At 43.9% G+C, this 23373-nt stretch overlaps 1 protein-coding gene across 1 annotated transcript in view; it reads left to right on the top strand.

Moving 5' to 3' along the window:
* Nucleotides 1–23373, top strand: part of CEP104 (centrosomal protein 104) — a 45919-nt gene that overhangs the window by 4966 nt on the left and 17580 nt on the right. Inside the window, exons 3-14 of the mRNA XM_030805300.1 lie at nt 3442–3615; nt 4612–4750; nt 6611–6673; nt 6974–7050; nt 12433–12601; nt 13093–13248; nt 14674–14901; nt 15499–15696; nt 17110–17277; nt 18534–18707; nt 21641–21817; nt 22869–23075. Of these exons, the coding sequence (XP_030661160.1) occupies nt 3442–3615; nt 4612–4750; nt 6611–6673; nt 6974–7050; nt 12433–12601; nt 13093–13248; nt 14674–14901; nt 15499–15696; nt 17110–17277; nt 18534–18707; nt 21641–21817; nt 22869–23075 (1930 nt within the window). The remainder of the gene's footprint in view (nt 1–3441; nt 3616–4611; nt 4751–6610; nt 6674–6973; nt 7051–12432; nt 12602–13092; nt 13249–14673; nt 14902–15498; nt 15697–17109; nt 17278–18533; nt 18708–21640; nt 21818–22868; nt 23076–23373) is intronic.

Below are 23373 nucleotides of genomic sequence, written 5' to 3'. Positions count from 1 at the left end.
CCTTTCATTCAAAGCCTCAGATTTTACTATGACTCGGACATCAGGACCAAGGATGTCAGCATGGAGTGCAGTGTCGGGCATCTCTTTCTGTTTATATTTTTAAAGAAAATGTGTTGACCCTCTTTCCCTTATAACGTTCACCCACACTCCCTTAAGAAAATGTGCAAATGTGGAGGAGAAGGAAGAGAAATGAGGCCCCGTAACTGTCTAACCATACTCCCTGATCACACACTGGGCTGCACATTCTCATCAAGTTTCTATGCAGAGATTGTGCATGCAGCCTTTTTTGCTTTTACAGTTGGGCTCCTGTGCCGAAAGAGTGTGAGTCATATAAACTGCTTTTATATGACACCAAGCTTTAACCAAAAGATGTGTCTTTCACATTTCTCTTAAACACGTGTATACTTTTATTAAAATGTTCAATTGGGCACAGTGGCTCCCGCCTGTAGTCCCAGCTACTCAGGATGCTGAGACAGGAGGATCCCTTAAGCCCAGAAGTCCAAGGCTGCCATGAGCTATGACAGCCATGCACTCCAGCCTGAGCGACCGAGTAAGACCGTCTCAAAACAAATGTTCATTAGATGAGTGTTTTGCTTGCTTATTTTCTTAAAACATTGAAGTCTTTTTGCCTCTGCTACTTTGGTCTTTACAGCTGAGCCCCTTTATGCACTCACTTGGCATCTGCCCTCCGCCCTCAGTCACGTGAATAAAAACCCACCCTCCACCCCATCCCACCTTGTCAGCTCTGTGCTCTTCATGACTTGCTTTCAAGCCTGAGAAGTTACTATTTATTCCTAACTTGCGAATGCGTAAATATGTATGGCATTTTAAATTCAGTCATATAATTGTGTCTTGCTTTTATTGAGAAGACATGTTGCTGAAAATTGAATGTAAATCTCATTTAAAATTAAAACGTATTTTCCTTTTGGTGTTTTTGAGGAGACATAACAAATAAGACCCCCTGTCCCTGCATTTCCTGGAAGTGAGTTCTGAATGAACTGAGAAATGAAGCAAGAGTCAAGCAGAAGGGGCCAGACAGCGCCTTTGTCACCCGCGGAGCTAGGATTGCAGGCGAGCCAGCGTCCTGATACTGCCCAGGCCATGGCCGATGCACTGCCCATGCAGGCAGCATTAACAGGGTCCAGCCTATGGCTGGAGGGCAGGAGGAGGAGCACACCCACGGGGGCAGCCCAGTGTTCCACCCTCTCCTGCCAGACTCCCCATGAGCCTGCTCATGCCTCTCCCAGGCAGGAGCATCCCCTCTGCAGAGGTCCTGTACGCTCACTGCACATGTTCCATGTTATTTGGGGATTGAAGGTTCTCGAGTATACACACAGCCACCCTTTTTGGTAATAGTTATAAAAATCACACCAGTATGGTTCTCTTGTGTGTTGACATGGTATTGCTTTAAAGGGCATGACCTACACTCACTTCAGTAATGTGCTTTCAGAGGATGTACCCAAGAAAAGGATCTGTGTGCCCTTGGTCACCACAGACTCCCACTGGGTTTGGCTCAGGGTCTCTTGACTTCCCTGAGGTCAGGCACGTCGCAGAAAGACAAAGGAGGATACCCTGAAGCCGAGCCTCCCAATGACAGGACAAGGCACCCTGTTACCACAGGTCATAGAAAATGTGGGACCCTCTACATCGGAGCTCAGGGCATAGATTGATGCAGTTCCAGGAGAGACACTGAAGAGGGTGTTAAAGAGATCCAGGGAGACCCCCAGTGCCATTCATGTGACCTCAGAATTCAGAGAGCCTAAACCCTTCAGAGCAAGACGTTTTTCCAAGAAAGCATAAAGTTTGCACCAACCGTAGCCTCTGGGCATCCATTTTTTCGGTTGTCAAATTATTTTTATTTTAAAAAATCTGTATCTGTCAATTTATCTTGAAAGGATAAATTCATACTAGCCTTTTTAGCTGTGTGGTTTCTTTTTATATTCGGCTTGAAAGGTATTTTTGATTCATCTATAAAGTGTTCATCAGCTACATTTGAGTAGCTAAATCATAGGCCCTTTTTGGAAGGATTTTTAAAAGTATGGTCGTACATCGCTCAATCATGGGGACATTCTGAGAAATGCATCATCAGTCGATTTCATCGAACACCTAGAGTGCCCTCAAACCCAGATAGTACAGCCTACTCCTACACACCTAGGCTCTGTGGCATAGCCTATTGCTCCTGAGCTGCAAACCTGTGCAGCACGTGACAGTGCTGAACACGGTAGCAAGTGTAACACAAGTAGGTATCTGTATATCTAGACATAGAAAAGCTAAGTCAAAATACAGTGTTGTCATCTTATGGGACCACTGGCTCATGCAGTGCATGACTGTATACAACTTCAAAGCTTTGCCGGTTGTCTTGGTTTTCTTTAAGCAGTTTTGGAGTTTTGTTTTTTCTTAATAAAAATTTTAAAATAATAGATTACTTATTGTCTTTATGTTCAGATAATCTCGCCATGAATGATAATATATGTGCCCTGCATTTAAAAGCAGTAACTATCTAAAGCAGCACTTTACTGACATGAAAGACTAAAGAATTTCATTTTAAAACTTGCTCAGTTTCCCAGTTTGTGCCAGCTGCCCTCCTGCCCCAAATGTGCCTCTCTTGAACCTTTGCATTTTTGGAAGCGGTGTGGGGTCTTTGCTGACTGCTGTGATTCTGTACCCAGCTATTAGTTTTTTAATACGTTGTGTCACTTCTGGGGTGGGCCCAGTGGCTCACACCTGTAATCACAGCACTTTGGGAGGCCGAAGTGGGAGGATCCTCTGAGCCCAGGAGTTCAAGACCAGCCTGGGCAAAATTTTAGCCAGGCACGGTGGCACACACCTGTGGTCCCAGCTCCTCAGGAGGCTGAGGTAGGAGGGTCACTTGGGCCCAGGAGATTGAAGATGCAGTGAGCCATAATCACACCCCTGCAGCCTGGGTGACAGAGCAACACCTTGTCTCAAAAAAAAAAAAAAGTTATGTCACTTTTGAGCAAAGAAGCTTCAGCATGGCCCATAGCATAGGCTTCTCTCCCTAGACCACTATGCGTGAAAGGCAGGCACTCCTTAAATATTGATACCTTGGGGCCCTTAAGCATTTGAGTTCCTGTGGAAAATCCTTTGGCTCCATCCTGCCCACTAGTGCCGCCTCATAAGATTGATTTATCTTATGAAAAACTGCAGGTTTCACGTCATTTACTAGCTGCCAAGAGTATGATTCCTATAGGGTTACAGGCAGATCAAGTCACATTTTAATTCCAAGCTTCAGCTCCAACATGAAAAGCTCAAGAGAACGGGAATCATGTCACAGGCATCTTTGTACCATCAGTACCTACAGACTGTCCAGTTCAAAGTGGGTGTGTGGTTAATGCTTCTTACCTGCAAGAATGAGATGCTAGCATCTAGAAACCCTCTGCAGAAATTGTTCAGAAAATACAAAAATGTGTTTGCTTTCAGATTTTGCCAATTTCCACAAGAAATTGTCCTTCAAATGGTGGAGAGATGTCGAATAAGGAAACTACAGTTACTTGCTCACCAGTATATGATTTCAAGTAAAATTGAGTTCTACATTAGTGAAAGCTTACCTGAATATTTTGCACCCTATCAAGCAGAGCGGTTTCGAAGACTTGGGTAAGAATGAAATTTAAAATGTATCATGGCAGCTTTTAGGCTAATTGTACCTGAAAGCTCTTTTCTTTTTTTTTGAGACGGAGTCTCACTCTGTCGCCCAGGCTGGAATGTAGTGGTGCAATCTCGGCTCACTGCAGCCTCTGCCTCCTGGGTTCACACCGTTCTCCTGCCTCAGCCTCCCAAGTAGCTGGGACTACAGGCGCCTGCCACCACGCCCGGCTAATTTTTTGTATTTTTAATTGAGACAGGGTTTCACCATGTTAGCCAGGATGGTCTCAATCTCCTGACCTCGTGATCCGCCCACCTCGGCCTCCCAAAATGCTGGTGTTACAGGCGTGAGCCACTGCGCCCAGCCCTGAGAACTCTTAAAAATGAATTGTCCCTTAACTTTTGGTCCTATGTTATGTACTTCTATTTGGTTCAAGAGTACACAATTTCTTGACACCTGCCTCTTATTGGATATGCTTAAAAAGCAGCGTTATAATTTCTATGAATTCTGCTATTCAGCTCTACTTTTCAGATGTAGAAATTTTCTTAAGAATACTAATTAGATGACCAATGTGGCCAACATGGTGAAACCCTGTCTCTACTAAAAATATAAAAATTAGCCAGGTGTGGTGGTGAGCGCCTGTAATCCCAGCTACTTGGGAAGCTGAGGCAGGAGAATTGCTTGAACCCAGGAGGCGGAGTTTGGAATTAGCCAAGATCGCGCCACTGCACTCCAGCCTGGGTAACAGAACAAGACTCCATCTCAAAAAAAAAAAAAAACAACAAGAATACTAATTAGAATTTGAGTTCTAGGGGTTTTTCCTAGGTTTTTCATTCTAGACTTAGCTTTTATTCAAACCTGTTGATCCTGCATAGGGATAGTCTAGCTTTAAAAAATAAAACAATAAAAATAAATAAGCCTATTGAGTTCAATCAGAGTAGGGAGCAGTTTTATTGAACAGCACATTTTCAAATCAGCGTGTTCTTCAGTTGTGTTTTGTTTTTCAGCTACGTGTCTCTCTGTGATAATGAAAAGACAGGTTGCAAAGCCCGGGAACTAAAATCAGTTTATGTGGATGCAGTAGGACAATTTCTTAAACTGATTTTTCACCAAAACCATGTCAACAAATACAACATATATAATCAGGTAAGATGCATGCAGCTTCGCCTTTGATTCCGCCCCTACCTTCTTTGTGGGATTATGTGGTCACGTATCTTTTCTTAGATGCATTTTCAAGATGATCTTATAAGAGAGGATCTCTTCTGGGATACTGCTGAGCTCTCTGAGCTGTGCAGTCTGATCCAGCAGCCTCTGGGCACATGTGGCCAGTGCCCACCACGAACTGGCCTAGTGCCCAGAGCTGCTGCCAGCATCACCAGACTGTGGGCTTCAGAGACTCAGTACAAAAGGAGAATGCGAAACAGTTCATGAGAACTTTTATGTCAGTTGCATGTGATGAAATGATAGTATTTTGGATATGTTGTGTTAACCTGTATTATTAAAATTAATTGCATTTTTTAATTTTTTAATGTGCCTACTTAATGACACATGTGGCTCACATCCTATTTGTGTAGGACAGCACAGTTCTAAATAAACCCTCCCAATGTGCACGAGGTAAATCCCCTGGTAGAAATTGCGGACACATTAATGTTGCATGTAATCCAGAATCTCCCCAGCTCCAAGCTGCTAATTCTTCATCTCTTCCTTCTTCCCTCCCTTTCTTTCCTTCTTTTTTTCTTTCTTTTTCTCACATGATTAGTGTAGTAGAAATCAATTGTGTCCAAAGCAATCTCATTAATTAGCAGAAGCATGTACAACTCTCCCTGCCCCCTCCAAGAGGAATGCAAGCACCCAGCAAATCAAATCTCTAGACCAAGCGGGTGAGCTGGACAAGAGCACAAAGGTCCAGTTAAGCTGCCTAGCCCCTTGCAGCATAACACACCAGGAAGCCAGAAGAATGAGTCTTAACCCTTTTCCTTCCTCCACCCACCTGCATGTATTTACCAGCAATGACCTGGCTAAGTAGTTGGTCTACAATGGTTGGGGGTGCAGGATGGAAAAGTGACTCCCCACCTCAGATGAGACTCACCGACTGGGATAAACTGAGCTGTGTTAACTTTTCATCGTCTAATTTCCCAAGATCCTTCAAAGATGAGCTCCATACTGAATCTCGAGTGGATGTCTCATTATGAGGCTATGTTAAAATTTGGGAAGTTTTTAGCTATTATGATTCGAACATCATTTTTTTTTTTTTTTTTTTTTGAGATGGAGTTTCACTCTTGTTGCCCAGGCTGGAGTGCAGTGGCACAATCTCGGCTCACTGCAACCTCTGCCTCCCAGATTCAAACAGTTCTCCTGCCTCAGCCTCCCGAGTAGCTGGGATTATAGGCATTTGCCCAGCTAATTTTGTATTTTTAGTAGAGATGGAGTTTCTCCACGTTGGTCAGGCTGGTCTCAAACTCCAGACTTCAGGTAGTCTGCCCGCCTCGGCCTCCCATAGTGGTGGGATTACAGGCGTGAGCCACTGCACCCAGCCAGAACATCCTTTAAATGGTTAAAATAACCATTTGGTTAAGCATTAGAATAGTAACTTACATAATTTATTTAAAATTCTTTGTTAATTATTAAAAGTTATTTATATTGGCATAACATTTTAACAATTAATACACTTTGATATACATCATCCCATTTGATAACAGTGTAGGTCAGAGTTTGTTATAAAGGGGTTAAGTCTAGCCTGGGGAACATGGTGAAATCCTATCTCTGCAATAAAAAACACAAAAATTAGCAGGGCATGGTGGCTCACACCTATAGTCCCAGCTACTAGGGCAGCTAAGGTGGGAGGATTGCTTGAGCCCAGGAGGTCCAGGCTGCAGTGAGCCATAATCACACCACTGCACTCCAGCCTGGGTGACAGACGAGATCCTGTCTCAAAGTAAGTAAATAAAGGGGTTAAGTCGTTTGAAACATTGTATATTTAATTCTGTTAATTTAACACTTTCTTAGGTTGCTTTGGTTGCCATAAATATCATTGGAGACCCTGCAGATTTCAGTGATGAAAGCAATACTGTAAGTTTGTAAAGTTTTAATTTCTAAGGAAGTAAATGTATTTCTGACAAGAGGGGGTCATTTATTTTCACCCAAAAAATGTATCATTTTTATAATCTGCATAAAATTGACTAGTGAATAACTTTCAGATGATTTTTAAGAGCTATAGCATATGAAACTTTAACAGTTTTAGCTGTCCCTCCAAAGGATGAGGATCACTGAACCTTGCTGACAGCTTTATATGAAATAAATCTTGTAGTTAAGGTTTTGTGTTGTTCCTCTTTCTCTCTGAGACACTAAGCAGATGTTTTGCCCCCAAAGGCCTCTCGAGAGAAGTTGATTGACCACTACCTTGGGCACAACAGTGAGGACCCTGCTCTAGAAGGAACTTATGCCAGGTAAGAGTCCTGCTTCCCAGCAATGAACTTCTGTTACTTTCCTCAGAATCTTGAAAGGGTCAGTCATTTCCAAAGGAGTCTGGACTTAGAGCCTCTAAATTCAGTTTAGAGCTGGATAAGCCACTGATTGGATTGTCTGAAATTTACATAAAGATTAAGGTCACTGTTTTATTTAGCACATCTTCATTTATTTTTTTCCTTTTTTTTTTTTTTTTGAGACAGAATTTCACTCTTATTGCCCAGGCTGGAGTGCAATGGCATGATCTCGGCTCACTATAACTTCTACCTCCTGAGTTCAAGCAATTCTCCTGCCTCAGTCTCCCTAGTAGCTGGGGTTACAGGCACCTGCCACCATGCCCAGCTAATTTTTTGTATTTTTAGCAGAGATGGGGTTTCATCAGGTTGGCCAGGCTGGTCTCGATGGAGTGTTGCTCTGTCGCCAGGCTGGAGTGCAGTGGCGTGATCTCGGCTCACTGTAAACTCTGCCCCCTGGGTTCAAGCAATTCTCCTGAGCCTGACCTCAGGTAATCCACCTGCCTCAGCCTCCCAAAGTGCTGGCATTACAGACGTGAGCCACTGTGCCCAGCCACACACCTTCATTTATTGCCCAGTAGAGACTACTTCCTTTCTTGTGTTCAGGTATTACTAGAAGTTTCCTAAAATGCATTTAGAACAAAGATCTGTCAGCCATCCTTTGATATTTTATCAGCACAAGCAAATTCATGGTAAAAATCAAAGACATGAATGGACCCAGGTTATCAGTTCTAGAGACATCACCTTACGGCCTCTTCAAAAGTTTATTCTTTAGAAGAGTGAAAAATATGTATCACATACATTTTTAAAAACACAACTTTGCCAGGCGTGGTGGCTCACACCTGTAATCCCAGCACTTTGGGAGGCCGAGGTGGGTGGATCACAAGGTCAGGAGTTCAAGACCAGCCTGGCCAACATGGTAAAACCCTGTCTCTACTCAAAATACAAAAATTAGCCAGGCATGGTGGCACGCATCTGTAATCCCAGCTACTTGGGAGGCTAAGGCAGGAGAATGACTTGAATCCAGGAGGTGGAGGTTGTGGTGAGCCAAGATTGTGCCACTGCACTCCAGCTGGGTGACAGAGCAAGACTGACTCCATCTCAAAAAAAAAAAAAAAAAAAAAACCACACAATTTTTACCAATCCCTCTCTACCCATTAAAAATATTTTTTCTCACTGCTAAATTTGGCTAAAAAAAAAAAATGGGTATTGGGAAAGTTCTTCATGTTAACAATTGTAGGCCGGGTGTGGTGGCTAATGCCTGTAATCTCACCACTTTGGGAGGCCAAGGCAGGAGGATTGCTTGAGATCAGGAGTTTGAAACCAGCCTGGGGAACATGGCAAAACCCCATCTCTACTAAAAATACAAAAATTAGCTGGGCATGGTGGCGCGTGCTTGTAGTCTCAACTACTCAGGAAATTGAGGCAGGAAGATCGCTTGAGCCAAGATCATGCCACTGTATTCCAGCCTGGGTGACAGAGTGAGACCCTATCTCAAAAAAAAAAAAAAAAAAAAATTTACATATTTTTCTGTTGCTGTTGCCGCTTCCTCTTTCTTTAGCAGTGTAAGGAGTGGGGGTGAATCCACTTTTGGAGAGCTAAAGGGCCCCACTGTGCCATCCTCGGTCACCCTCTCTGTCCCGGGCACCTCTTTGGGACAGTGGCTCCCTTGCCACCTGCCTGCTGTAGATGACAAAGAGGGGACTCCATTCCAGAGGTGCCTGGTCTAAAGGAAAGAAGGGAAGGGCTGGCATAGTTGCTGCAATGAGAAATAAAGAGGAATTGAAATGTTTGTTAGGCTGAGCATGGTGGTGCACACCTGTAATCCCAGCACTTTGGGAGGCCAAGGTGGGTGAATCACTTGAGGTCAGGAATTCAAGACCAGCCTGGCCAACATGGTAAAACTCCTTCTCTACTAAAAACACAAAAATTAGCCAGGCATGGTGGCGCACACCTGTAGTCCCAGCTACTTGGGAGGCTGAGGCAGGAGAATCCCTTGAACCTGGGAGGTGGAGGTTGCAGTGAGCCAAGGTCATGCCACTGCACTACAGCCTGGGGGACAGAGCAAGACTCCATCTCACACACACACAGACACACACGCACGCACACACACACACACAAAGTTATTTAAAAATAAAGAGGAATTCCAAATATCCTTGGTTCTTCTCTGACAGCAGCTTCCCAATAAAGAAAAGATCAACTTTTTAAACTTTAATAGAAATTTCAAATTTGTCCGCGTTTGGTGTAATTTCACTTGTACCTGCATACAGACTGCTCACATAAAGTGATTAATTCTTGATCCAGGCTCTTGTATTTGCACACAACCGGGATCAGATTCTCTCTGCAGTTGCTCAGGAGCCGCACGCGATTTGCTGAGCATGTGCGCTGGTGGACAGCAAGCCTTCCCTCCTGCGGAGGCTACCCCGCCTCCCCACAGGCCTGGTGCAGACCAGAGCTGTCACAGGCATTTGTGAGTGTGGAGTGCTTAGAGGGCAGAGGCTATTCATGTAATGTCTATAAAAAAATAACACCAGCCTCTCAGTCTCTCCCTCAGAGCCTCCTTTGCGTAATAGAAAAATCACAGTACTCTTCCCATCTTTCGAGCTGGCGATAGGAAGCACTGTGAGGAAGGAGCGCTGAGAGTGGATGGCTGCCTCCCTCCTGCCAGCCTCGCCACGAGGACCGCAGCTGGGGCTCTGCCCTTACTGAAGCAAGGGCAGTAGGGCAGGAACAACCAAACTGATTAAGTCTTTAGTTTCTCAGTATCTCCAATAAAGCTTCTTTCTGTTATTTTGATTTAGACTTTAAATCTGTCACCTTAATCCAATCAGCCAGGTGGGATGGCAGGCTATGGTTTGCCTGTCCTGCCCCACGCCCGGGGTTTTATGAAGGTTAAGTGCAAGGACTGGGAAAAGCTGTGTGACTGGCATGTGCGGGCCTGTGCTGGACGTGGAATCCGGTCATTGCCACTGGGGGTTCTGTACCAAAGTGGGTAGATGGCACCCCATGCTGCTGCTGAATCAACAGGAGCTGGGACTGGGTGCCACAGTACATGATGTTTGCTTTGAAGGATTTTTATAATCAAATGAAGTCTTTGTGTTCATCTCTGGGACAGCAAAGCAGCGTGACTTAGAGTGTCATATGTGTTACACTAAAAATAGTTAATGGGATCTTGTAGACAACCCAAAATGTTTTGCTGTTTAGTCACCCCTGGGATTAGATACAGTTCAGAGCTGCTGGTGCCGTCCCAGCCGCCAGCCTGTGGTGCTGCTGTGAGTGAAGTACCGTGACCTCAAGGACTGGGAGATGCCAGAGGGGGGCTGTGAGTGCTTAAAGGGGGCCTATTCCCATGCCCCACTTGAATTCATTATAATACAGATTCACCAACTATACTTTTATGACCAATGTTTTCATTAAAACGTACCTGTCTCGAAGGATGTTCAAGTCACCATAAGCAGCTGGCTTGTTTAATGGGGTTGATACAGCAGCTGGGACACTTGCATCCTCATCCTCTCGTAAGATTTTGTTGCTTGGTGAGACTAGCTTTATTGTTTACATTCTAGACCCTACTATAGAGCTTGAAAGGAGGAATAGAGGTCATATTTAATCAGAAATGAATTATTCAGGTGACTACAAAAAATCACTTATTTCTGAAGGAATGTTTTTGATCTCCTCTAGGATATGATGGTTGACACCATACAACTTAACCCTTTGAGTAAAACCTCAGTGGTAGCAATTCTTTTTTTTTTTTTTTTAAGGCAAGTCCCAAATGCCTCTTTAATAAATTACATTCCCTTAAGAGGCAATAGGCAATGAATTATAGCATTAAATTAAAGATAATGGCTTTTTCCTTTTTAACTTTCATTGTTAATTTTTTTTTTTTAAATTATACTTTAGGTTTTAGGGTACATGTGCACAATGTGCAGGTTTGTTACATATGTATCCATGTGCCATGTTGATTTCCTGCACCCATTAACTCGTCATTTAGCATTAGGTGTATCTCCTAATGCTGTCCCTCCCCCCTCCCCCCACCCCACAACAGTCCCTGAGTGTGATGTTCCCCTTCCTGTGTCCAAGAGTTCTCATTGTTCAATTCCCACCTATGAGTGAGAACATGCGGTGTTTAGTTTTTTGTCCTTGCGATAGTTTACTGAGAATGATGTTTTCCAGTTTCATCCATGTCCCTACAAAGGACACGAACTCATCATTTTTTATGGCTGCATAGTATTCCATGGTGTATATGTGAGTGGTAGCAATTCTTAACCTATCATGTTCATCAAAAATACTGTGATGTTGGCCGGGTGCAGTGGCTCACACCTGTAATCTCAGCACTTTGGGAGTCCGAGATTGGTGGGTCACCTGACATCAGGAGTTCAAGACCAACCTGGCTAACATGGTGAAACTCCATCTCTACTAAAAATACAAAAAAATTAGCCAGGCATGGTGGCTCATGCCTGTAGTCCCAGCTGTTTGGGAGGCTGAGGCATGAGAATTGCTTGGAGGCAGAGGTTGCAGTGAGCCCAAGATCATGCCACTGCACTCCAGCATGGTCAACAGAACAAGACTCTGTCTCAAAGAAAAAAATACAGGCTGGGCGCAGTGGCTCACGCCTATAATCCCAACACTTTGGGAGGCTGAGACTGGTGGATCACTTGAGGTCAGGAGTTTGAGACCAGCCTGGCTAACATGATGAAAACCTGTCTTTACTAAAAATACAAAAATTAGCCAGGTGTGGTGGCACACGCCTATAATCCTAGCTACTCAGGAGGCTGAGGCAGGAGAATCACCTGAACCCGGGAGGTGGAGGTTGCAGTGAGCCGAGATGGCGCCACTGCACTCCAGCCTAGGCAACAGAGTGAGACTCCGCCTCCAAAAAAAGAAAAGAAAGAAAAAAATACTGTGTTGTTATAAAATATGGCACCTGGACCCCATCTTGGGCCCACTAGTCACATTTCTTAGGGTGGGGCCTGGTCATCCATTTGTCTTTGTTTTTGTTTTTCTCCTTGTTCTGCAGTTGATTCACATTCACTGTCCTATTCCCAGGGCCCATAACGAGGCGAGGCCCAGAGTCTGCACTCTGAGCGAATGCACTGGAGGCTCAGATGCCTTGAAGTGCGGTTTGGTTCATGGTCAAGAGCATGAGCTTTGGAGTCAGAAAGGCCTGCTTGGAATTAAGAGCTCTGTGACCTGAGGCCCGTTACTTCTCTGAGACCCGTTTTCTCATTCAGGAAATGCTCTGTGAACCATGATGGGGCGGGGTGGGGAGGGGCATGTTCTCAACCATGCATCTTCAGCACTGAACTCCTAGGGTGTGAAATTATCTCTAAATTATGCATTTCTTCCCTTTAGGAAATCTGACTCCATTTCTCCACTAGATGACTTAGCTTTTGATATGTACCAAGATCCAGAAGTTGCACAGATTATACGAAAATTAGATGAAAGAAAACGAGAAGCTGTCCAAAAAGAACGCTATGATTATGCCAAGAAACTAAAACAAGCTATTGCTGATTTGCAAAAGGTATTGCTTTTGGAGAAAACAGTTCCTAATTTATTCCTGTAATAGGTTTTATGTATACTTAGAATAACTACATGGTAAAAAGAAACCGGTTACTAAAAGCCGTGAAGTTAGTGCGAGTTCAAAGATCTCAGCAAAATAAAGTTACGGAGACACATAAGCACTTTAAAAATGCAAATGGAAGCAGAAGCTTTACCTCTTCAGACTCACCTTCAGGTGCCAGGGTCAGTCACCTCGTTACTGGGATCCCGAGCACAATGGGAAAATAGGAAAACCAGCTATCCTGAAAGTCATGACCAACCCATGGGCTTATTAGATGCCAGTACAGCAACAGCAGCCAGACCTTTGCTATGAGTGTGGCCCGTTCCTTCCATTTCCCTGTGCTCACTCCCTCTCCTCTCAAGACGCTTCAGGCATGATTCTTAAACATTAGCTTTGCATTTGATGTGAGTTGATCCAAATTTGAAACAAAAAGCAAACATTTTGTGCTTCAGGTTGGTGAGCGCCTTGGGAGGTATGAGGTAGAGAAACGCTGTGCCGTGGAGAAGGAAGACTACGATCTCGCCAAGGAGAAGAAGCAGCAGATGGAGCAGTATCGCGCCGAGGTGTACGAGCAGCTGGAGCTGCACAGCCTCCTGGATGCCGAGCTGGTGGGTGCAGGAGCCCGGACGGGGTGGAGGAAAGCCTAGGAGAACAGAGATTCAACTGTGTGGTTCACAAAGGTGGATAGATGTCTTTGAAGCGCAGTGTAAAACACTCTGCCGTGCTCAGGGGACAGTTATCATAGATGGCCTCAGCTCTGTGCCTACGTCAGGGAGGCTTTGCCTCAGCATGTTCTTTCAGGAGACTCACAGTCGTGGGAAAGGGAACGAACCGGGCCTCAGGAAAACCGAGGCCCTGCTGCTTTTCTGCTGCATCCCTTCATCTCCAGCTGCTTCCTTATTTGGAAAAGGCAGTGATGACCCTGCCCCACTGACCCCTCAGTGTTATAAGGATCAAGTGAGAATGTAATACTAACAGCTTCAGTGTATTGAGAACATATTTCCCATAAGGTGCTCTGCCTCTGATTTTAGAACTCATGCAAATGGGGCATTCAGCCCACATGACCGATTAGGAAACGAAGGTCCTGAGATACAGAATAGTGATTGAGGCATGGTGGCTCACGCCTATAATCCCATCACTTTGGGAGGCCAAGGCTGGAGGATTGTTTGAGCCCAGGAGTTCGAGACCAGCCTGGGCAACATAGAGAGACCCTGTCTCTACAAAAAGTAAATAATAGCCAGGCCTGGTGGCACGCACCTGTAGTCCTAGCTACTCAGGAGAGTGAGACAGGAGGATCACTTGGGCCCAGCAGTTCAAGGCTGCAGTGAGCTACGATCACGCCACTGCACTCCAGCCTTGGTGATGGAGTGAGACCCTGCCTCTAAAAAAAGAGAGTGCACACTCTGGAGCTGGACTGTCTGGGTTGAAATCCGGGCACCACCATTCCAGCTCTGTGATCACTGACTAATTCTTATCAGCTTTATGCCTCAGTTTTCCATCAGCTTTCAAGTGGGGGTAAAAAGAGTAAGCATTAATGAGCCTACCTGTCCAAAACACTCAGTACCATGCCCAGTGTGCAGCAATTGTGCAGTCAGCTTTGCTTGTTGGGATTACACAACATCACTTTCCTTTGTACACACAGTGAATAGCAGTGCCAGATTTTGAATAAAAGTCCACTTGGGTCCAGCCCAGGTGCTTTCTCCACACCACTGTGCTCCTACAGGGGCACATATGTGTGGACATGCTCCATGCACAAATGCTCATTCCTTCACTAGCATTTTGGGTGTTTATGTCACTTTTGTAGTCCACACAGAAATGTAGAGAGACAACTGAGATGAGTGCAACTTGATTGTGTGGGACTTTGAAGTAGATTTCACTCCATGGAAGTTTCTCTTTGGTTTTGAAATTTTTCATTGTGCCAAGGAGCCTCTTCCAGCACAGCTTTCTAAAGTCTTATTCATCTGAAGGAATGAGATGGATATATCTGGCGTGGCAGTGGCATTTGAAATTAAATGTTCCTTTTTGTTCTCTAGATGCGAAGACCTTTTGATTTGCCCCTCCAGCCCCTCGCTCGTTCTGGCAGTCCTCGCCACCAAAAGCCAATGCCCTTACTACCACAACTGGAAGAAAGAGGAACAGAAAACCAGTTTGCAGAACCTTTCCTTCAGGAAAAGCCTTCATCATATTCTCTAACTATTTCTCCTCAGCATTCTGCAGTAGACCAGTTACTCCCTGCCACAGATCCTCATCCAAAGATCAATGTAGGTAATTCCGTTTCAGATTGGCATTCAATTTATTTGGGTATTTGTAGAGGACCTGTGTTGTGCCAGGTGCTGTTCCCATGCATGAGGTGCATGAGTGCACCCCAGCCAGACCCACCTCTGTTCCATTCTAGGAGCCATAGTGCTGAGTGAGAACATAGCCACATAAGCAATAGGCCTAATGACACCTTGTGAGCATGTTTATTTAAAATCAGGCTTGATGCTTATTTCTAAGCAATAAACTAAGAAAATATCAGAGATCTTTTCAGAAAAAAAGATGTAATAGCCTTTACTTTAGTAGTCTACCATGTCAATTGAACTGAAATTGCTACCAGTAAACAGTCATTAAGGCGGAATCTACCTTGCTTTTTTTTTATTAGGTCTGTAATGAGTTTAGAAATAGAAAGCCTCATCTAATCTTTTCAATTACATCCTATTTGTTGTATAAATTATTCTAATCTGATGATACTGATATTTAGCAAAATAACATCTTTCAGATCAGGTAAGTAAGCACAGTAAGCCTGCCAGTGAGAGTTGCATTGGAGAATGTGACCTATGGAGTTCCCAGTGCTTTCCTCTCTCCTTCGCTCACTGCAGGCAGAGTCCCTGCCCTACGATGAACGGCCTCTTCCAGCTATTCGTAAGCATCATGGGGAGGCAGTGGTGGAGCCGGAAATGAGTGATGCAGACATCAGCAATGCTCGGAGGGGAGGCATGTTAGGGGAGCCAGAGCCCTTAACTGAGAAGGCCTTGAGAGAAGCCAGCTCTGCCATCGATGTGTTGGGAGAAACCTTGGTAAAAAAACAAACAGTGGGGGGCAGAGGGGAGGGAAGTCTATATGGTATGCACACCTCTGCGTACTTACACATAAAGGAAGGAAAACGCCCAGGGCTTTGCATTTGCAATATTGTTGACTTCCCTTTGTTCTTCCTGAATTGGAAAGTCTTTTGCTAACTTTTTTTTTTTTTTTTTAGACGGACTCTTGCTGTATCACCCAGGCTGGAGTGCAGTGGCCCGATCTCCACTCACTGCAAGCTCCGCCTCCCAGCTTCACGCCATTCTCCTACCTCAGCCTCCTGAGTAGCTGGGACTACAGGTGCCCACCACCATGCCTGGCTAATTTTTTGTAATTTTTTTTTTTAGTAGAGATGGAGTTTCACCATGTTAGCCAGGATGGTCTCGATCTCCTGATCTTGTGATCTGCTCACCTTGGCCTCCCAAAGTGCTGGGATTACAGGCGTGAGCCACCGTGCCCGGCCTTTTTTTTTTTTTTTTTTTTTTAAGAAACAGAGTGTCGCTCTGTCACCCAGGGTGGAGTACAGTGGCATGATCATAACTCACTATAGCCTTGAACTCCTGGCCTTGGCCTCCCAAAGTGCTGGGATTACACACATTAGCCACCATGCCTGCCCTTCTGTAAATTATAAATTATGTGAAACAGCAAAAACGTGAGCTAAGATGTATCAGTGAGTACTCATTTCAGCCTGGGTGTTTCCTTCTGGCATTCATGGAGCTTGTATTAAACAACTGCTCCCTTCTGAATACCAGCTAATTCCAGCGCAAAAAGATGGCATAGCAAAAGATGGAAGTATCTTCTTATAGAAATGAGTAGAGTTGGCCAGGCGCAGTGGCTCACGCCTATAATCCCAGCACTTTGGGAGGCCAAGGCGGGTGGATCACGAGGTCAGGAGTTCAAGACCAGCCTGGCCAAGATGGTGAAACCCCATCTCTACTAAAAATACAGAAATTAGCCGGGCATGGTGTCAGGCACCTGTAATCCCAGCTACTTGGGAGACTAAGGCAGGAGAATTGCTTGAACCCGCAAGGGGACGGAGGTTGCAGTGAGCCGAGCCACTGCACTCCAGCCTAGGCGACAGAGTGAGACTCTGTCTCAAAAAAAAAAAAAAAAAAAAAGAAATGAGTAGGGTTTTCCCCTCATTCTCAGCTTTAAAATATTTCTCTTGGAGAATGTAATACTTTTTATATTTTAACATAGTCTTAAATTTCCTTATCAGAAAAAATTATTTCTCTAAATATGCATATTTATTTGTAAAAGTTCTATTATTAGAAATGAATCATTTTCATTTATAAAAGTTCTGTTATTAGAAATGAATCATTTTAGTTTTAAAAAAAAACAAGGCCTTCAAGTTGTATAGTATTGGAGGATGGTTGTGTGATGTCATGCAAATGCTGCCTGTTTTGTGGTAGGTTGCTGGGGCCTATTCTAAGACATGGTCCTACCGAGAGGATGCACTGCTTGCCTTGTTTAAGAAGTTGATGGAAATGCCTGTTGGAACCCCAAAAGAAGATTTAAAGAACACACTGAGAGCATCCGTCTTTCTCATTAGAAGAGCCATAAAGGACATTGTGACCTCCGTGAGTGCCCTCAGCTGGCGCTGCCTCCGGCGTCTGTGAATGAGATCATGCGCCATACCAAGAAGACCAGAGTAGCTTGAGAGAGGACCAGTTGGTCATTGACATGGTCACCAACTGTAACTTGATGGAATCACTAAGAAATGAGGTTCTCTAGCAAGAGCTATAGTGCAACTGATCTTACTTGAAGGGTCTGGGAAATCTGCCTTTGCTTGGGTCATGGTCTCTGGTCTCGAGCAGTGTTCGCTTTTCCATGGTCTGCAAAGCCAGGCGTTTGTAGAGGCCTGGTTCAATGCTACCACATCTTCAGTTTGTGTTTTCACTTTGCATGAAACCTGATGGGGTTGAGAATTACTGTTTTTCTAATGCTGAATGGGCCTTAAGAATGGACATTGCACAGTTGGGCTTCTAACAGCCCACTGAAGCAGGGCTGTTAGATACTCAGTATGAAGGGAAGATTTGGGCTTACCCATTGAAGCAGGGCTATTAGATACTCGGTATGAAGGGAAGATTTGGGCTTACACATTGAAGCAGGGCTGCTAGATACTTGGTATGAAGGGAAGATTTGGGCTTACCCATTGAAGCAGGGATGTTAGATACTCGGTATGAAGGGAAGATACGGGCTTACCCATTGAAGCAGGGCTGTTAGATACTCGGTATGAAGGGAAGATTTGGGCTTACACATTGAAGCAGGGCTGCTAGATACTTGGTATGAAGGGAAGATTTGGGCTTACCCATTGAAGCAGGGTGCTAGATACTTGGTATGAAGGGAAGATACGGGCTTACCCATTGAAGCAGGGCTGTTAGATACTCGGCATGAAGGGAAGGTTTGGGCTTACCCATTGAAGCAGGGCTGTTATATACTCGGTATGAAGGGAAGATTTGGGCTTACCCATTGAAGCAAAGATGTTACATACTCGATATGAAGAAAAGATTTGGGCTTACCCATTGAAGCAGGGATGTTAGATACTTGGTATGAAGGGAAGATTTGGGCTTACCCATTGAAGCAGGGATGTTAGATAATTGGTATGAAGGGAAGATGGGGAGTGATTTCTGACAGAGTGAAGTAAGAGCGTATGTCCTCTATATGCAAGGTACTGTGTTTAGAAAGCTGTTTTCAGTTTGCTATTTTCAGCCTTTCAGATGAGATGTCATTTTCAATATAATGTTCGTATGTATTACTGATAGTTAAGTGCCATGTTTTCTCTTGGTGGAAGTCCACTGTAGTAACTCATCCGTGTTTATCACTTTTCTCTTAGGTCTTTCAGTCTTCTTTGAAATTGTTGAAAATGATCATTACACAATATATTCCTAAACATAAACTGAATAAACTTGAAACAGCTCACTGTGTGGAGAGGACCATTCCCGTTTTGCTCACCAGAACTGGAGATTCTTCTGCCCGCCTCCGCGTCACAGCTGCAAATTTTATTCAGGTCTGAACTTCACCACGGCATTTGAAACCGTAGATGATAAACATATTCCTGTAGCTCTCTGGCTTTCTTAACACCTTTTACAAGATTCTGTCTCTACTCAGTTAACATTATTCTCGGGGATTCACCATCACACTTTCCTTATGCTCTAAAAGGTCAGTTTTGTCTTAGACATAAACTTTAGTTAAAATCTACAGCTGGGTTTTTCCAATGTTTCTTTTGTCCAACATATGCCATTAATTTTTTAAATAAATAAAAACATACAGAAAACGATATCAAAATAGAAAATCTGAGGGTAAAGAAATAAAAAATATAACTATATTAATAGAAATATTTTCATTCTTTCACCAAATGTGCCTCCTCTAGGCTAGATATTATGGGAAATATTGAGATAGAGATAAATGTATGAGTTTGGGGGCACACAGTTATGCACCATAATTTGAAAATCTTTAAACTAGCTAATGAATTCATCTAGTCTAGGAGTTCTTAAGAGTCCTCCTTTGGGCTTAAGAAAGCTTATGAATTACTTAAGTTTTACACGAAATTTTGTGATGTGCAGATCCTTCTTAAAAAAGAATCCAGGCCAGGCCAGGCATGGTGGCTCACACCTGTAATCCCAGCACTTTGGGAAGCCGAGGCAGGCGGATCACAAGGTCAGGAGATCGAGACTATCCTAGCCAACCTGTTGAAACCCCTTCTTTACTAAAAATACAAAAATTAGCCAGGTGTGGTGGTGCATGCCTGTTGTCCCAGCTACTTGGGAGGCTGAGGCAGGAGAATCGCTTGAACCCGGGAGGCGGAGTTTTCAGTGAGCTGAGATTGCGCCACTGCACTCCAGCCTGGCAACAGAGTGAGGCTCCATCTCAAAAAAAAAAGAATCCAGGCCAGGCGGGGTGGCTCACGCCCATAATCCCAGCAGTTTGTGAGACCAAGGCGGGCAGATCAGTTGGGCCCAGGAGTTTGAGACCAGCCTGACCAACATAGTGAGACGCTGTCTCTGCAAAAAATACAAAAATTAACTGGGCATGGTGATGCACCCCTGTATACCCAGCTACTCGGAAGGCTGAGGTGAGTGGCTTGAGCCCAGGTGGTTGAGGCTGCAGTGAGCCATGATCTCGCCACTGCACTCTAGCCTGGGTGACAGAGCAAGTCTGTGTCTCAAAAAAAAGAATCCAAAGGGGTCATTTCTCCAAAATATGAGGAACCACAGATCTAGTTTCATTTAATAAACCTAAATTTTCAGAGTAAATAAGGAAAACGAATGCTAAAAAAATGTAAGAAGAAATGCCATCATGCTAATGTGCTACAGTATACACTCCTGGTTACGACCTACATTACACTCCTGATTACGACCTACACTACACTCCTAGTTACGACCTACAATACGCTCCTGGTTATGACCTATAATACACTCCTGGTTACAATACACTCCTGGTTACGACCTACACTACACTCCTGGTTACGACCTACAATACGCTCCTGGTTATGACCTATAATACACTCCTGGTTACAATACACTCCTGGTTACGACCTACACTACACTCCTGGTTACGACCTACACTACACTCCTGGTTACGATCTACACTACGCTCCTGGTTACAACCTACAATACACTCCTGGTTACAATACACTCCTGGTTACGACCTAACGTGCTACAATACACTCCTGCTTATGATACACTCCTGCTTACGACCTAATGTGCTACAACACACTCCTGGTTACGACTTAATGTGCTACAATACACTCCTGGTTACGATACACTCCTGGTTACGATACACTCCTGGTTACGATACACTCCTGGTTATGACCTAATGTGCTATAAACACTCCTGGTTACAATACACTCCTGCTTACCACCTAATGTGCTATAATACACTCCTGCTTACGACCTAATGTGCTACAATACACTCCTGCTTACGACCTAATGTGCTACAATACACTCCTGGTTACAACAGCTAGAATTTGGGGATGAAGAGGATTCATCTTTCAAAAGATATGTTGCAAATGAGCACATGTTATTGCTTCATTTAATTATTTTTAAGCCGCATTAATTTCTGAGCAGTTTGTTGGTGCCAAAATGTTCTCTCTATTTGAGATGACCTTAAGGCAATCTGTCGAGGGTTACAATTCTTGTGTACCAGTATGCCGGTTAGCGGACTAAATATACACTCACAGCATCTGCTTGTAGTTAAGGAGTTTACTGTCCAAACTTCCCTGAAGAATGATCTTCTTCTTCTCTTAGCTTTTAGATTTGTACAGTCACTCACAGGCCCAAATACAGAGTGAATCGGGCCAGCAAGATGAGAGATTATTTTAGATGATAGGACCTACAGACCTATTGGAAACAGGTTTATTTCTGATTATAATTTAATGCTTCAGCATCTTATTTTTTTCTCTATATCCGCTTAATTAAGTGATAAATATCTTAATTACATAAAGACTTGTTTGTTTAGAGACATTCAAATATGTAATGGTACTTACATTTTTTCCATCTTAACCCACTAGTGACCATATCACTGCAGAATCATACACTCTTGGCTGACATTTAATAAATACTGAAATAATGATGATTCTAGCAGCAGCTATAATTTCTTTTAGAATTTTAAAAATGAGAAAACCTTTTCCTTGAAGCTGAGAATACTGAGAACAGAAACCTTAAAGTTTTCAATTACACTTCTGAAAAGCTTTCATTAGACATAAACTCGTTTTATTCTTCATGATTTTATTTCCTGTGGCTCAGATTTTCATTTCTAATGGTTGTTACGCTTTAAATAGAAATACAAGCTTACAGATCGGTGCTCTTATTGCTCCTTGTCACTATCAATCTGTATTTCCCTGTTTTTCCCTTCAATGTTTAGTTTAAGATCATGCTGAATTGTACTAAACTGCCTCCAGCATTTTCCAGTAAAAATTAACAAATTATGTTGGCTTTCACAGGAAATGGCCTTGTTTAAAGAAGTTAAGTCTCTCCAAATTATTCCATCCTACCTGGTGCAGCCATTGAAAGCAAACTCTTCAGTTCACCTGGCAATGAGTCAGATGGGCCTCCTGGCCCGGCTGCTGAAAGACCTGGGCACTGGCAGCTCGGGCTTCACCATTGACAACGTGATGAAGGTAAGCAGACCTCGCGTGTGACACACCACCTGGCCCAGCACTCACCACAGTGCCTGGAGCGTGGCGAGGGTCTCATCAGCGTTTGTGGAAGGAATGAGTGAGGCAGTGATTTCAGAAAAATAGCCAGTGTTTCATCCAACAGATGGGGGCCCCCACACGCGTCCTGCTGTCTAATCCTACTCGGTGGTGCATGGTGTGTGCAGATCTTTATCCATGGAGAGAAACAAATCATAAAAAAAATTTCTTTGTCTTTTTTTTTTTTTTTTTTTTTTTGAGACGGAGTCTCGTTCTGTCACCCAGGCTGGAGGTGCAGTGGTGCCATCTCGGCTCACTGCAAGCCCCGCTTCCCAGGTTCATGCTATTCTCCTGCCTCAGCCTCCCGAGTAGCTGGGACTACAGGCGCCCACCACCACGCCCAGCTAATTTTTTTGTATTTTTAGTAGAGACGGTTTCACTGTGTTAGCCAGGATGGTCTCGATCTCCTGACCTCGTGATCTGCCCGCCTCAGCCTCCCAAAGTGCTGGGATTACAGGCGTGAGCCACCACGCCCAGCCTGTCTTTAAGAGACAATAACAGCAGTGTGATGGAGAATATCAGGTACAGGTTGAAGCCCCTCATCTGAAATGCTTAAGACCAGAAGTGTTTAGGATTTCAGATGGTTTTCGGATTCTGGAATACTTCCATTATACTTACTGGTTTGGATCCCAAATCCAAAAACCTGAAATCTGTACATCGGCTACACAGGAATGCACACCTCCAAGGAGGATGAGAAACCATGAGCCCCAGAGACGCATGGCAGGGATGGAATTACACTATAGCCACAGCGTTCTGTTTCTTAAAAAGATCCAAAACACGCGTGATGAAAGTATAACACGGCTTACAATGAGACGGTAGATCCATGAGGTTTTATGTTTGAGGTATTTCATAATACTTAATATGGATGTTTTCCCTTTTCTGTATTTTTCAAATGTTTATAATGTACCTTTTTTGTATGCTGGAAGAAATTAATTTTATTTTAAGAATCAGTAACAAGAGCCCCTCCCAACTTTAGTTTTCAGTGAGTGCCCTGGAGCATAGAGTGTATGAGGTCCGCGAGACGGCGGTTAGAATTATTTTGGACATGTACAGACAGCACCAGGCTTCCATCCTGGAGTACCTTCCTCCAGACGACAGCAACACACGCAAGAACATTCTCTACAAAACAATTTTTGAGGGATTTGCTAAAATAGATGGCAGACCTACAGATGCTGAGATGAGGGTGAGTTAACTTTGGTGAAGTTATGACCTCATCCTGTATTGAAGTAGTTACTTGGTACATAAATAAGTAAATACGTAATTTGAAGGAGCCATGTGTATGGGCAGCCCAGGTGTATTGGCTAAGAACATAGGTTCCTGCATTCAGATCCCGGCTCGTCCACTCTCTGCCAGTGAGACCCTTAGGTTCCCACGCTGCAAACGGAATAATGATAGCCGTGAGGACATGGCGGGTTTATCTATCAATAAACACCGATGAAATCAATGGAAAAGATTTACTTCTAACTTGTTATTAGTCTTAG

This window comes from Nomascus leucogenys, chromosome 24 (assembly GCF_006542625.1).
Source record: "Nomascus leucogenys isolate Asia chromosome 24, Asia_NLE_v1, whole genome shotgun sequence".
Classification (NCBI taxonomy): Eukaryota; Metazoa; Chordata; class Mammalia; order Primates; family Hylobatidae; genus Nomascus; species Nomascus leucogenys.
This window is presented reverse-complemented; position numbering and strand designations above follow the sequence as displayed.